This window comes from Filicampus tigris, chromosome 10 (genome assembly GCF_054856515.1).
Source record: "Filicampus tigris isolate MCC_2025a chromosome 10, RoL_Ftig_1.0, whole genome shotgun sequence".
Classification (NCBI taxonomy): Eukaryota; Metazoa; Chordata; class Actinopteri; order Syngnathiformes; family Syngnathidae; genus Filicampus; species Filicampus tigris.
In genome coordinates, this window is record NC_141226.1 from 17,980,630 (window position 1) to 17,996,340 (window position 15,711).

Consider the following 15,711-nt stretch of genomic DNA (forward strand, 5'->3'; position numbering starts at 1 on the left):
TCACTCAAAAAGGTCTGAAAATGATCAATTGATTATAAAAAAAATTACCTGGATTTGATAATCGATTACTTGTTGATGAATCGTTGCCCCTCTCATGTCAAGGCACCGCCGTACCGAATTGATGGATTTCCATGTAAGAACCATTAATATGCACCAAATGCTAGCCATAACTGAGACATTATTTTACTACTGGTGGTTTTTATAATACAATGCGATGCAGCCCCTCATTTGAAGTGAGAAAATCCGCCCTCGTTTAACTTCACGTGAAGGGCGGACTTGGGATTGTCTAGCACCAGACATTCTCTTACCTGCAATCGTATGCGTGCATTTGAGCTACAGAGAATGGGATGCGACTCCATCTGGCGCCAACCTGAAGATAAAACGCGATCAAAAACGGATCAAAAAGCACCCGGCTCATTTGTGATACCTTACTCTAATACGTGGGATGTGATGCTTAGCAAAAACGAAAGGGTCAAGGGATACCCCCTTTGGTTGGCATATTAAACGAGCTTGGCCAGACCTTTGTTAGCCGCGCTTTCCCTCATGCAGGCAGGTCTCCAGGGGGCCAGCAGGACCCCACAGACGGCCGACTAAGGGGGCCAGGTGACCCTGTCTCTGAGGTTAGCAGGAAACACTAAAGAGGGATGGGCCGCGAGCTGAGGAGCCACTGAGTGCGAGTGTGCGAGGCTGGTGATGGCAGCTGTCAATGGTTTGGAAGGAGAAGCAGACAGATTGTGCGTTCTGTTGGTGCAGCCAGTTCGCCACCTGGCAGGCTTTTCCTTGTTAGAACTTCTTGCTGTTTCTCTGCTCATCACACAAATGTCGCTCCTCTCATCCGCCGTCGCCGAGGGAAGTTGGATTTGTCAAAGTGTTTAACGCGATTGCTCAGTTCGGCAATTCTTGCAAGTGCGATCTGGGTAACGGGAAGAAATCGCCATTGATTGAGAGCTGTCCGCGACAAAAAGCCCATTGCATATATTTCCAACTTTTTCTTTTTTTTTTTTTTTCCTTTGCGGATCAGATAAAAATTCAGAGATGCTCAACATGGTATGCGTGTATTTGAATTGAATTATCTAAAGGTTTAGTGACGGTTGCGCAATAAAGTACTGTGACTTCTGCTTGAGATTAAAAAACAAAAGCCCCGCATACTGTACAGTATAGGTGCTTCTCAATTAAATATTATTTTCTAGAAAAGTTCATTCATCTCAGTAGTTAAATTCAAAATGTGAACCTCGTTTACAAATATATGAAACCAATTCAAATTTATTGAGCTTCACCTGCATATCATCCAATGAAATGTGTGGATCTCCAATTTTTAATTTCATCTGAAAAACAACAAAAATGACTTTTCTTTGCAGTTTGGATGATGAAAAGATTTGAAGACAAATGCAACTCAAAATTAAGTAAGTGGAATGACAAGCTTCAATATAAAAATTTCAAGTGGGGTCTGTTTACCGCAGTCGCCAACAGCATAACTATACCATACTGTATATTGTCTGAAGAAAACCACGTTTTGTGAACATATCGATAAATAGTATCCATTGGACAGACCATAGCCACTTACATACTGGTTTCTGTTAAATTGACTTATCGATAAATTGGCACAACGATAAACCAGGATTTCTTTCACCTGTCCCTTTCAGGAAGAACTCACAGAAGCGGGACATCACCGTGTCCGAAATAACCGTTCACATCGATGGTGCGGTTCACGATTAGATATGTGTTGACGTCTGCGTGACGATTGGTTTCAACACAAAAGGGCCGTGGGTATTAAACGTCACACTCTGGTAGCCTTCCACCTCTGTTACTTATACTACCTTAGAAGGCGGAAAATTTGTAAGTTGACAGTAACCACGTTAACCGAACATTACACACAGAACAATGAGCCGGTAAAAAGGTGGGAAACGGCCTTAGATGTCCATGTGTGTAAGGGGTTAAATTTAAAAGTAATCGCCAATCTCATATTTATTGTATTTAACATACAAAGGGATACAATTTTTGGTTCAAGCGCCACTCTGTGATGGTGTCGTTTTTAGAGAACAGCAACATAGAATAAAGGCGAGAAAATGCAGACGTTAAAAGATTAGACGATACCGTCATTCAGAATTCCGTTAGCCTAATAGCATAATTACCCAATTACAAGTTAAAAAGAAAAATCATGGCTTATGTTTGAACATTTTCACAAAGTCCTTAGTAGTTTTTGTGTAATCCTTTGAAAAACCGAAACATTATCACAAATTTGCGGCATGAAAATTGTCGGGCTAGCCATCATTCAATGTCTGTGGGAAAAATCCCAAAACACAATTTTGTCATTTGTATTCATTTATAATTCCTTAATAAAAGATGGAAGAAGCACCTACTTTCGTAACATTGATGTCAATATTTTTTCGACATGCGTCTAATGGAACGCGGTGTGCTTTCCAAGTGATATGAATATTAACATTGTGCTACTAGTTGAACTGTGGCTTATATTTTAATTTACTTAAGAGAATATAATCTGTAACTTTCAAATCCTATCATAGCGGTAAACACTGCTCCATGTTTCAGTTGAGTGGTGAAACTGGAAGAGCTTAAAAAGTACATTTAAAAATCAAATTTGGCAGTCAGTTCTTGTTCCAACAGGATTAAAAAAAAAAAAAAAGTCTTTCATTGGATATAAATATATGCAAAGCGAGTGGCGTGGTGATCTGGGTGCCAGAGGTGGCGCTTTACTCGGGATATTCTGGCTTGGGCCTGTAAGGGACATAAATTAACATGAATTAACACATGCATGCAAAGAAAATAATTAATTCAAGTTATCAGTCACCTCTTCCCTTCCAGGAATCTGATTGACAAGATAAAGTAACGTGCAAACTGCTTTTTCAAAAGCTTAACAGCCTGGAGCGCCCCTCCTATTTAGTTAGTCATTCCCTCAGTATCACACCCGGAATCTGTCATTTCACAATTTTCTCCCTTAATGCATATGTGCCGCTCGCACCGCTCCACTACAGCGACTGCCATGTCGCGCGTTGACACGGCGGATGACACCATTCACGTCCAGCATTCACTTCCATATACAGCACGCATCTGAGGCAGACGGGTCAAGAATATGGTACATTCTGTTCCATCACAATTTTTGATGCTCTGCAGTGTCGATAAATTGTTACTACACTGCGCCATGGAAACTCTACATACTGTTAAAAAAACAAGATTGCATTGAACAATTGTATTTTGGGTTTAAAAACTTAGGTATAGAGTTCCGGTGATCATTTTTATGGGTTTTAGAGGATAAAGGCAAACTTGAATTGTGTGCTTTCATCAAGATGCAGCGTAAGAGCAAAAAGAGGCAGAGAAGGTCTCCAACTATTGGAAGCTTCAGTTATAATTTTTCCAATAGAGCTGAGAATGTATGTGTGTGAGTATTGTTGTGTGCTCTGTTTGCATGCGTTGCTGCTCCATGTGTGTTAGAGTAGCAGTTTATTGTTACCATAGCATCCATGCTAATTTCTGACAGCCCGTCTATGGTGTTTCACATTATTTGTTAGCATTAAGTTAGCAGACTTTAGTTAGGTGAAATTATATAATTTCGTTGAACATTTAATTGCACTGATAACATATTTTAACGAGAGATGGCTTTTTTTTTTGCATTTTTGACGCTGTTTTAAAAACATCTATACTTTTTTGTAGCACAACAGTTTTTTTAATTTAATTTTTTTTACATATTTTCATTTTTTTAAGTTTGACCTATAAAAGCAGAAAAGAAATCCACTTGATTAGCCTAACCCTTAATTATGACCATACAGTAATAATTGAAGATGCATTCCTCGTTCCACTACAAGATTTCAGAGGTCCTTATTGTAGCACCCCTCCAAATTTCTTGGAAACTGTTTTACAACCCTAAAACTCCAAATCCCCTTCAATCGGTTGGAGTTGGCGCGCCACTTACTACCCTGCACTCACAAAAACAAAACCCAAACACAGAAAAATCTTTGTCATAACTAATTTGTAATTCCAAACCCAAAGGAATGTCACTCTTGAATCATCTCTAGGTAAGTAAAATTCATTCTTGGTACTAAATTTGAGCAAGCACTGTATGTTTGAAATAACATAGGCAAATTTTGTACAGTATTTGAAATTTGGTTGAAAGAACACAACAACAAAAAAGTGTCCCAAGGAGTTTAGCGCGCACAAAAGTAGTTCTGTTAGTTGTCGGCGTGGTGTCAGTCGGTCCCGGCCCCGGCCCCATGCGGCCCTCACCGTTCAGGCCTGCCTGCAAAGTGACTGCAGCCGGGCACATTGTTCGCAGCCCTCCCCCAATCACCCCCCCCCCTCCTATCTCTGTGAAAAGAGTTATGCTGTCTGTTTTGAATGGACAGCGTTTTGCTTTGTGTGCGCCACCAAAACAGAGGGCAAAGTTAGTCAGCAAGTTCTGATTCTTCGAGCCCTCTTTTTTTTTTTTGTACGCAAGTGTGGCACAATGTTGTACTCTGTGTTCCAGCCGAATGGCCCGCTGAAGGTAGGAACGCTCCGCTTCCACTGGCTACAAAGTATCGAAGGGACTCGCGTGTGTGTATATGCGTGTGTGTGATCAGATAGTTGTCATTGGTTTGCTTCCAAACAAGTACAATGATCACACGGGGTTAGAAAGTGTACAACAAAATGCCAGAGTGCGGCGCCGCTGAAATATTCATATGCTTTTATCTGATCTATTTCCTAACCACAAGGTTTTTGCCTGCGAATCCCTGGCACTTTTCATATTACCTGGAGGCAAACGGTATATAGATTTATACAAGTTATTTACAACAAGAGCCAAGCCATTCCTCTGGAAACTAGGCTGCAGATCAAAGGATTGTTTTGATCTCGACTTAGCATATTTGTTTAACCTAGCCAGTGATTCTGAAAAGTGCACAAGCTTTTCGGTGATATGCAGAGCACCCTTTATCCGTCTTTTTCTTCTGTTCGGTCTGGATTTAAGTACTTTCTGTATTTGGGAGACAACTGGATTTGCCAGCTTTTGAAATGTAGTTGCCCACTGCTAGCAGTCTTGGCACTCTGAAATAGATAACTAGGTATGTTCCGCCGCTAATCCTGATCGGCCTTGTAATAGTATTTGTGGACTGTACTGCGCTCAATTAGGGCATAATGTGCTATTTTTATTTTCCTTTACGTTGGATTAAATGTGAAAACGTGTTTGTTTTTCCTCCTCATGTTTCCACCTTCTGTTTACTGTTTTTTTTTTGTATTGTTTTAGTACTGCACACACACAAAAAAAAAAACAATGTTGACATGCTCTCTAAAAACAGATGCCAGGGCAATCAGTACAGTTTCTGGAATGCTTAAGAGAATGCATATGCTCACAATGCCCTAATTCTCTCTTAAGAAGGGCATACACTGTGCCATTTCAGAAGTAAAATTCTGACTCGCGCTGTTTGAGTTAATCGTCAACGATTGAACGATTGTAGCGCTCGCTAGTTGGACCAACAGAGTCACTACTTGACTGCTGTAAATTTGGATCGTTGCCGTCTCACTTAAATCCTGCAGGTGTCGGTAGAATTTAAAATGTTGCCCAAAGTACAAATGAATCAAAAAGAAGTCAACATTGTCAGCAATCTGTGGACACAAAATTCAAATACTACAAACAATGTTATCAGCAGTGTGTAGATGTGACTGAAAATTGTATGTTTACTGTTTGTCTTTCAAACTTACTGATTGTAAAAAAAAAACACTCAAAAAGACGACGGCGTAGCATCACTGTTTTAATACTAAAAACGGTGCTCGGTGCCATAAACCCTTAAAGCCGAAGTCAACCCAAACATATTTTTTTCAAGAATATGTTCCCAGGAGGCCCACTTGTTGAAACACGGCAGTCTGATTAATTTTGCATTTGTGGAATATAAGTCAAGCAGCAAAATGCACTCCTTTTCAGCCATCTCTGGGGCGGCCATTTTGTCTTCTGTCGACTGGAAATGACATCACAACTGCTCACGACGACAATCACGGCTGACCTGTTTTCTGAATCTGAGCCGTGATTGGCTAAAAATGAGTGGATTAACACTTATTCCGCAAATGCAATATTTATCAGAATGCCTTGTTTCAACTAGTGGGCTTGCATAGAACATATTCTTGAAAAAAATATCTTTGGGTTGATTTTCACTTTAAGTAATATCTCCACTAATTCAGATGGAGATTATTGATGAGAAAAGCAGTGTGGTCAGTAAAATAGGTCATTGATTTTTTTTTTGTGACATACTGTATATATTTTGTTTGTTATGGAGGATTTTAGAGGCATTTGAAGTGGTGATTCCGTGTTTTTTTTTTTTTTTTAGAAAATTTCAAAAAGGTTGCAGCCACATTGCTAATTAATAATTGCAGCCGTCCGATTGTGTGACACACTTCTTTGGGAAAGTCCAGTCATTCGAACTTAAGACTTAGACAAGAAACTATCTTCATTCGCACAGTGCCTGCCCAGCTTTACTTTGGGCTTGGGAAAGATGAGCCCAGGTTTTAGTGAGAGCCAAAAAAGGGGGCCGATGGCTCACAAGAGGGATAAACCTGGGAAGTCATGCTGTAAATGTGTTCTACAGAAAACAATGAAAGAAGCGGACAAAGCGATTGTGGCAAAGTCCTTTGGAAAATGGGAAAGCGGCTCTCTGAGGTCCAGGACCGTGGAGAAGCCGGATGAGCTGTCCGAGGAGAGCGAGGACGAGAAGCCGTCCAGGAGCACCTGCGAGGACCCTCAAGTCGGCGAGAAAGCCGCAGATAAAAGTAGCGTATCTCCTCGATGCCCCGTTCGTACCGCCACGTCCCCGAGCTTATTTTGTCTTGAGGCAATTTTAATTATTACTGCAGCGACTTGTTTTGTTTTTGCTGTTTTGACTCTCTGGCCTGCCACATCCGGCGAACAAACAGACCACATTGTTGGGCAGGAGAATTCCTTTTGGAGGCAAAGTGTGTCTCAGATGATACCGCGCTGCCAGGAAAAGACAAAGCAAAAAATTGCAAGCACAAAACAGTCACAGGTGCATGGGAGAAAGAGGCAAGCGAGTGAATGGTCACCGTGGTCCCCGGGAGGTCTTTCAGTGTTAGCCAGTGCGGTGGGTGGACTTCTGACAAGGACGCTGGTGCGCAGCCAGGTGGAGTGTGTAACTGAGAATGCGCCTGTTTATTCTTTTCACATGCTAATGCAGCTCCTGTGCGACTCGGAAAAAGCGGCGAAACTTTTCCTCCGAGTTAACATTTGTTGTTGTCACAATACCTGCTCTTGTATCACAGTGGTGGGTTGATTCAAAGGCTCCTCCGCTCGCCTTTATGGGAGTTCTTGGGAGGGTGCCAAGGGACTGTGGATGAATAAATCCTACTGTCCATCATGAAAAACATACACTTGCAGTGCAAACGGATTCATATATTTGGCTTCTACGCCCGTGAATACAAATTTAATGATTGCTTTCTGTTTTGCACGGAATTGTCAGAGGAGACAGTTTTGGCCTACTTTTAGGACAGCTACATTTCACCATCATTTGTTTCAACAACATCCTAGCACTGTATAACTAAAAAATATATATCCTTGCGTGTTCAAATCCAGGCCATTTTCCCGATATAGGTGATCCTCGGTTAATGATGGCCTACGATGTTTCATGGTTGCATATGATACGGAATGAACTACTTTCCAGTGTGCCAGCCAACCGCAGGACTCAAGGTAGGCATTTTTCTCTCTTATGACTGTCTCTCAATTGATTATTTTTTTTTATATGGATGGCCCAGAATTTTTTTCCATACTTATGTTGACTGTAATTATGACTTTACTCAGGCGTTAGCATCAGTTGCGGCTGGTCAATAGAGGGCGCTTGGCCACCACCCCACCACGTACTGTAGCCGCCACATTACTTTCCTTAATAAAGGTGGAGTTTGTACTTTTCAAACCGCTAGCAAGGTTTAAATGCAGCCTCTCTTCACTCCTTCCTGCCACATCACAAGTCTCAGACTAAAGCCACAGCCCTCACTAATGTAAAGCCACGGCTGCTACATTGCTAGCATGACTTGTTCCGGATGGAGTGTTGTATTGTGACCCTAATTATGCCTCAAGAGCTGCCCAATTCCTTCTTAAGTATCTATCTATCTATCTATCTATCTATCTATCTATCTATCTATCTATCTATCTATCTATCTATCTATCTATCTATCTATCTATCTATCTATCTATCTATCTATCTATCTATCTATCTATCTATCTATCTATCTATCTGTCTTGCTATCTCTGTCTATCTCTTTGTGTGTGAATTGGAGGTCTGAATGAACATTCCAAATGATCCTGCGTGATATGACTCATTAGACCACTGCCTATTACATCCACCTGACAAATGTAATGCCTTATGACAATATGGCCTCCCACCAGGGGCCTTTCTTTACCTTCTAGTACAAACCTGCTTCAGAAGCCTGCCATCTGCACTTCGAGGAACTCTTCTGCATACCCATTAAAAAAAAACAAAAAAACGCGCCGTCTCGAAGGACAACATTCCGATTTCAGCCTCTCTCGCTGCATTACTGGGTGCTCATTGTAATTATAAGGGAGGAGTGTTGCCAAGCTAGCGCGCGGGATGCCAGGTGCACGCTAACCATCGGCGAGCGCTTTTTAAACAAGTCGTGTCTGTATAAAACTGCGCCATTAGTTCACTGCAGCCTTCAGTCTTTTTTTGGAAGATGGTGGACGACTTTGCCGTGTTCCATTTTTTTCCCTTTCTTAAGCCTTCTTATAGGTTATGTGACTGCTGTGTGAAATTGTATCCTGATACTGGCACTGCATCCTTGTGAGGGAGTCTCGTAAAATAGCTTTACTTAGCGCCTCTTTTTTTTTTTCCCTGGCATTTTCCGAAGATAGCGAATGCACAAACGCCGTCCGTGATCGGATTAGCCGTTCGACGAAATGATGTAACTCTTTGTCTCTCTTGTGTGACACGCAGGTTTCCCTCTACGCTTTAAGTTCAGTGGTCATCACGTCAATATACGTATAATCCACGAGTACAATAGCTGACAACCCGAGTTAATCGCACGCCCGCAGATCCTGCCTCCGATTCTTTTAGGGATACGAGGCGTTTAATTTTTCAACTTTGCTCGTGTACCGCAGCGGCGAGATTGAAATTGTATGTGATGACTGTGAAGTGTTTCTTTTAGCATCCATGTAGAGTGTGAGCTACCCGGTGCCAAGTGCAGCTCCAGCTTTTGCACCTGAGGACATTTTTCCCTTCACGTCATCGCAAAGGTGTGTCGAGACAAACATGGTAATTACGCAATTTATGACGGGGAATCAGCCAAGGCATCTACGCAGATCACGCTTATTTACATTTTAATTATGACTATTACTTTTTTTTTTTTTTTGGGATGTGGCCACCGCCAGCCCAATTCCTCCCCAGCATGAGAAAGAAGCACAAAAAAATGTTTTCCACCGGCGCTTTAGATGCTTGTTTATCACTTTTAAATACCGTCATCTTTGCTGAAATCCCCTCTCAAAAGAACCTTTCACTTGCTGGAATAAATTCAAATTAAAATTTAAATCCCTCTTTGCATTTCTTCAGCCTTTTTTTTTTTTTTTTTTTTTTTTAAATAGCTGCCTCCTTTTTAGAAAGCTGTTTATGTAGTGATCTGCTCATAATCCAGTTTGTTTCTCAACAGCGGAAAACACACACAAACACACACACACATGCACACAAAAATCGTATTATCACTATCTTGGAGAGATGATGCGAGAAATCAGAGAGTATAAATGTCTCAGGATCTGCGCAAGTTTTCAAAAGTTGCCAGGCCTAAGGACACAAACCAAAGAATACTTTTATTTGACTTCATAAAGACGCAAGAATACAAGGCCCTTTATTTGCACTCCTCTGTAAATACTTGACATTTTTTCAGTTTCCCCTCCCGCCCCCCCATCCGAACGTAGATTATACGTCTCGCGTAATGTTGATGGATAGCCCCGGTGACACACGATTGGAAGATTAAACCCGCCATCGTCGTTCTAATCTGACGAGGTGGTCACCTTCCAGCAGCCAGCAATACTAAAAAACAATATCCAATCAGAAATGTAACACACGGCAGACGTTTACATGCAGTGCCATTTTGATGAGAGTCCATTTCAGATGGCGGGCGAATGAGGCCAACAGGGGGAATATTTGATTTGTGAGAGCGCGATTGCAAGTATTGTTTGGGAAACAAATGACAATTGTGTTCCGGAAAGTTGAGCAACACGGAAACAAAAGCAAAATCAATGAGCACCTCATGTTAATCACTACATAAAAAACAAGAAACTTACTTCATAATCAGTTGCCTTGTTTGCTTCAAAGGGCGTTTGTTTGCAGGCGCAATCACAAAATTGCAAATCAACCGCATAGTGTACTTATGTACTCCACACATGATTTTAGCTTACTAAAGCTACTCTTTAAATTTGGCATATGTTACGATTAAATCCATGATTATTCATGCCCTGGCAAAAGTGATTACTTGCTGACCTGCCTCATGCAAACATGATCAAAATGTGACATTTGTTTTTTCATTTTTCAGAAAAGTTATGTTGTACAGCAGAATTGGTAATATTTAACTTTATCGTGTGAAAGCATTACATCGCATTTCACTTAAAATGTTGCAGATTTAAAATCCCAGTCCTTGAAGTTAGCACGATCCTTTAGAATGGTGCAAAATATTGTGTTTGCTCAAATTTGTCAAGCATATGACCACTTCCTAAAGGGTTACGCCCAGCCAGAACGTGGCTAATGGGTGGACCTGGAAAAATCAGCGTGGGCCTGAATATTTCCCTCACTGAGCACAATCCTCCTATCCCAATAAAAAACACAATGAAACACAAATTCAAAAATGATTTCATGATAACTTACAAAAACGTTAAGCTTTTTTTTTTTTTCATGAATCTCACTGGGTGGGCAGTCTGTCAATCTGGATGGGCCTGTGCACACCCAGGCCCACCCATGGCTCCGCCCCTGGTTACGCCTCACCATTAACCTATAGGAAATAATCAAAATATATTTGATTAATATCACTACCACAACTTTTTAAAGCCTTTTTCCCTCTTTCTTGTGACATTTCCTTCTACCATTCAACAAAATGTGTCCCGGGTCTATGAATAATGTTGGGTTAAACCATATTTATGACAGTCATGTTTATTCGGATCACAATCACAATCTCCGAGCACTCATGGGACATGCGAGAGGAGACAGCAATGCCTCCCCATCACTTTTGTGTCTAGACACACTATTACGGCCAGCAAGGTCATTACCCGTGTGCACATTAATACACACCTGTTACCATTGTCTCCACCGCTCGCTTTTTTGGCCCAACATCTAAGCTGCTATCTGGCCTTTAAGAGGCGTGTCTGCTTTCATTGTGCTCCTGCCTGAGTAGAAAAAGATGGGCCGAGACCCCCAGAGACGCCCGCGAATGCGCAGGTTGCCGCCCAATGACAATGAGTCGCTGGCCTGTGAACCGCAAAAAGCCAGGCGTGGACTGACCACTCAGGCGATGATTTGTCTCATGTGAGCGTTTGAGGGCAGCACAGACCGATTGGTGGAGGCTGTTGAAAGATGTTTTTTATCATCCTCGGCAAATCCGAAGCAAATTAGCATCTCTAATGACTTTTTTTTTTTTTAATGAAAAAGAAGGTTTTTTTTTAAAGCAATGTATCAAACAGCACACATATCCCACAAAACGTTCACCTCGCCACCTGTTGCTAGGCAGAATTCAAATGGATCACTGACATCACTGCCCCAAATCCCGATGAGAAAAATATGACAGGTTTATGTAAGATCCATGCATTATATACATACAATAAACAATGTACTAAATATGAAATGCAAAAACTGAGCAGAGTTTTTATATGTTCATCTTCTGAACTGATGAATTTCTGTCTTAAATCGAAAAATGTCTAAATTCAAAAGGCAGCGGGAAATGCACCAGTTGCTATTGAGATGACTAGTCTGTATTATCTATGTAACATAAACGATGGAAAAACAGCGCCACCTACTGTCGAGAAGTTCATTTATGCACATTCATTGGACAAATTGATGGCTATTCTAAAGATTATGAATAATATACTGATGTCGAAGAGTAATACTAAAATAAATGTTCATATAATATAAATAATAGAGTATAACTGCCTCATCTGCCATTGCTGAGTCAACAAATGCATGACTGCTCAGTATTAAATATAAAAAAATCAAAATAAATCAAAGCCTGAAAACAGTGCCATCTGCTGTTGACAATTTTAGCCATGCACGTTAATATTGCAAATGATTTCTACTCCGCATTAAATACCGATGTCGATAAAAGAGGTGCACCGCAAATGTATTTATACACATTTTTGTAAATGGATGACTACTCTGTATTAAATGGGACATCAACTCACAAAGTTTCTCGGGCTTGCATTGCCAACATCACAGCTCACCTGTTTTCAACAGCAGAGGGCGATTTAATGTCCAAATAACAGGATAAAAATGAAAATTCGTATTGCACCAGCCCAATATTAATCAGAATACAGTGTTTAGACTAGTTAGGGCACATAAAATATATTAATACAAGGAACATTTTTGACTTGAGTTCCCATTTAAATCTAAAATAAAGACAGAAACATCCCATCTCCTGTCAGAAACAAACTTCGACACATTCATTTTGCAAATAGTTGACTACTCTGTGTTGAATATAAAATACAACAACAGCCCTACCTGCTGTTGGGACAACTTTGTTTGAATACATTGTCTTTTGGCAATCCATTTACTACTCTGTATTAAGTATGAATTAGTAAAGAAAGGAAAAACACTGCCATCTGCTGTTGAATACGTTTATTTATACACATTTTCTTTAAAGGCATACTACTCTGTATTGAATATAAAATTTAAGAAACAGTAATATGTGCACATTCATTTTTGCAAAATGAAACATACTCTATATTAAATATGATTAACAGTAAAGTGGCCTCATTTATTTGTTTGCATTACTATTCACCTGTGCGTACCTGAATGACAAAGTCTCTAGCATTAGATTTAGAAAACAGTGCCATCTATTGAATCTGATGGGGTACTGCCCCCGTTGTTGCCCATGCGTCGCACACTGATTACAGGCTAATTGCTAATCCCTTAGTTACTGCCGCTGGATCTTAATTTGTTACGTAGGACAATTTTATCTGTTCAAATATTTGCGGGAACAGTTTGGGGCTTTTTTGAGGCATCCTTAGTGTCCAAATTTAGTGTCAAAATTGGGTCCCTAGCGCGTATGGCTTGTACTGAAGAGCAAAGTGTCAGTTGCAAAGGTAGTAAACATTTGTCCGTTAAAGATGGAAAATGTTGTGGAAGTGTCTTCAAAGGACACCGAATCAACATATTGCGAGGTTGCTGCCGGTCACACATGAATAAGCCCAAAGGGGACGGCTGGGACATAATCTAATCGTTGCTTTTAAGTGAGACACGCTGACACGCAGTGTAGATAGTGATTCCCATGAAAAAAAAAAAAAGGACAGAAGAATATCTCCTTTTCCAGTGACATTAACATAACGATATAGTTAGTGTGCGCGTGTGTGTGTGTCCCGCAGCCATATCAACATGTACTTATGTTGGCTTCCTTCTATTTGCATATGAAAATAAATGTTTGCTTTTTTTTTTTTTTTTTTTTTTTTGAAGAATTAATTCAGTCTCTTTTATGTCACTTTCTGTGGCGAGCAGGCGGCATCAAGAGTGGCAACAATGAGGCTTCAAGACCACCAAGAAGATGCGTTTGTGTCACATTAGCGCAAGCGTTGACGGCTGAGATTAAGCACAGTTTAATATAGATTTTGTACACATCGCCGCGATTCAATGGGGCCGTGGAAATACACTTTGTTTGAGTGTACGGGCTGCCACATGACATTAGTCGCTTTGTTGTGCCGTAGATTCCAGAGCGCGCCGTGAAGTCGATGAAGGAGTGAGTGCTGAACTTCAAGTTGATTTGTACACATTCGTTTTGCAAAATGACCACTGTGCTGTATTTAATTTAAAATATGAAAGTCAGGAAAGCGGTGGCATCTGCTGTTGAGGCGTTTGTACAATCTTTTTAAAATATAAAACACAAAAGAGAAAACATCTGCTGTTGAGAAGTTTATATATAGTAATATTGTAACTGGCTCACTATACGATCCGTATTAAATATAAAATGGTAAAGGCAGGTAAACCGTCTCATCTGCTGAATCAACTTTATATACAATAGATTTGCAAATGACCGACTATTCTGTATTGAGTATAAAATACATAAGACAAAAATGTTTAGCTGACGACATGCTAATTTTGCAAATGAATATGAAATGGGAGGGACAGGGCCATCTGCTGTTGAGAAAAGTTTATGCAATACATATACATCTTATATATTGATCACAACTCTGTATTACATCTAAATATATGATATGTGATGGTATATGATAATTAGTGTTGTTCCGATACCACTTTTTGGCCCCGATACCGATTCCGCTACCTGGCTGTGCAGTATCGGCCGATGCCGATAATGTACCGATACCTCGCCGTTTGAAAAAAGTCCAAAATAAGCGCAATTATTTTTGTAATTCTAAAGAATTGCACACTCACTTGGATGTAAAATTATTCATATTTATATCATCGCTTGCGAATTATCTGTTCTAACATATACACACAAAATACATATGATGAATAAACAGCCTTTTCATTGCTCTTCGTGCTTGTGGGAGTGAGACATGGGATACATATTGTATTCACATGAATGTACATTTGTAATAAAGCAAGCTGCAGCATTTGTACTTGTAAAATATATTCAGTGATTCTAACCGACCCCCCAATGCGTGACGTCGCATTTGTATGCTGCCAGAGGGGCAGGCGGTCGAGTGAGTGAGATAACAGAAGTCCGTTACGCGTTTCTAAAAATGGTTAACACCTGTGCTGTTTATGGTTGCACTAATCGGTCAACTGCAGATTTTATTTTGTGATACCGGCAGTGATTCAAATTAACCGGAGGCAAAAACGAAGTTGTTTGAAAGCAGACGCGCACAATGGATGCCAAATCTTCACCGTGACCACTTAACGCCATCACAACAAGTTTATGATCCGATGACTTTATATCAGTTATTGTTTTCTTTTTACTTTTCATTCAAGATTTATTTCGCACTGTTGTTCAACAATTTGTTAATTATATAGGTATACAAATTTCATATACGTTGATGGAACATTATAGAATATTTTGCTGAGCGATGTGTTGTAAACAAACTCATCTCTTTGTTAGCAGTTAGCGAGCTAGGGCGAGCTCGAAAAGCTTCGACGGGTCATAAAGGCGAGTTTATCTGAACACAAACCATTTCATGAAAGACGTTTTACACCATCAAACTAGTGATCGATGTACTGTGTCAAACAAAAGCAACATACTTTGCTACGAGACAAAGATCCAGCAGACATGCCCCCAAAGTAATTGCAGGCTCTTGATAGCATCAAAGTCCCCCCGAGCAACTGCCTCCAATGTGGCGATGTATGTCCTTATAGCGACCGACTTTTTTCGCCAAACTACACATAAGTAGACCGATGACCAATAACGCTAATAATGGATAAGGCTTCTCTTCGTATTTTCCTTCCGCATGCGGCTCTCAAATATGCCCCCAGGTGATTAAAGCGTGCACACCTGAAGAAAAAGGACAATGTCTATGGAACTTAACCAACAAATTCTATTGCATTATGTCATTATTATGTCATATGT

The 15,711-nt window shown here is 40.4% G+C and overlaps 1 protein-coding gene across 1 annotated transcript; it reads left to right on the plus strand.

The window, feature by feature from the left end:
* The first annotated feature begins 4,367 nt into the window (after positions 1 to 4,367).
* On the plus strand, positions 4,368 to 9,527 carry LOC147141116 (uncharacterized). Its single transcript, XM_086043675.1, has 4 exons — positions 4,368 to 4,495; positions 6,564 to 6,744; positions 7,580 to 7,675; positions 8,372 to 9,527. The coding sequence occupies exons 1-4, from the start codon at positions 4,457 to 4,459 to the stop codon at positions 8,452 to 8,454; spliced, it is 399 nt and encodes a 132-aa protein (XP_085899801.1). The 5' UTR covers positions 4,368 to 4,456; the 3' UTR covers positions 8,455 to 9,527.
* Positions 9,528 to 15,711: the final 6,184 nt, after the last annotated feature.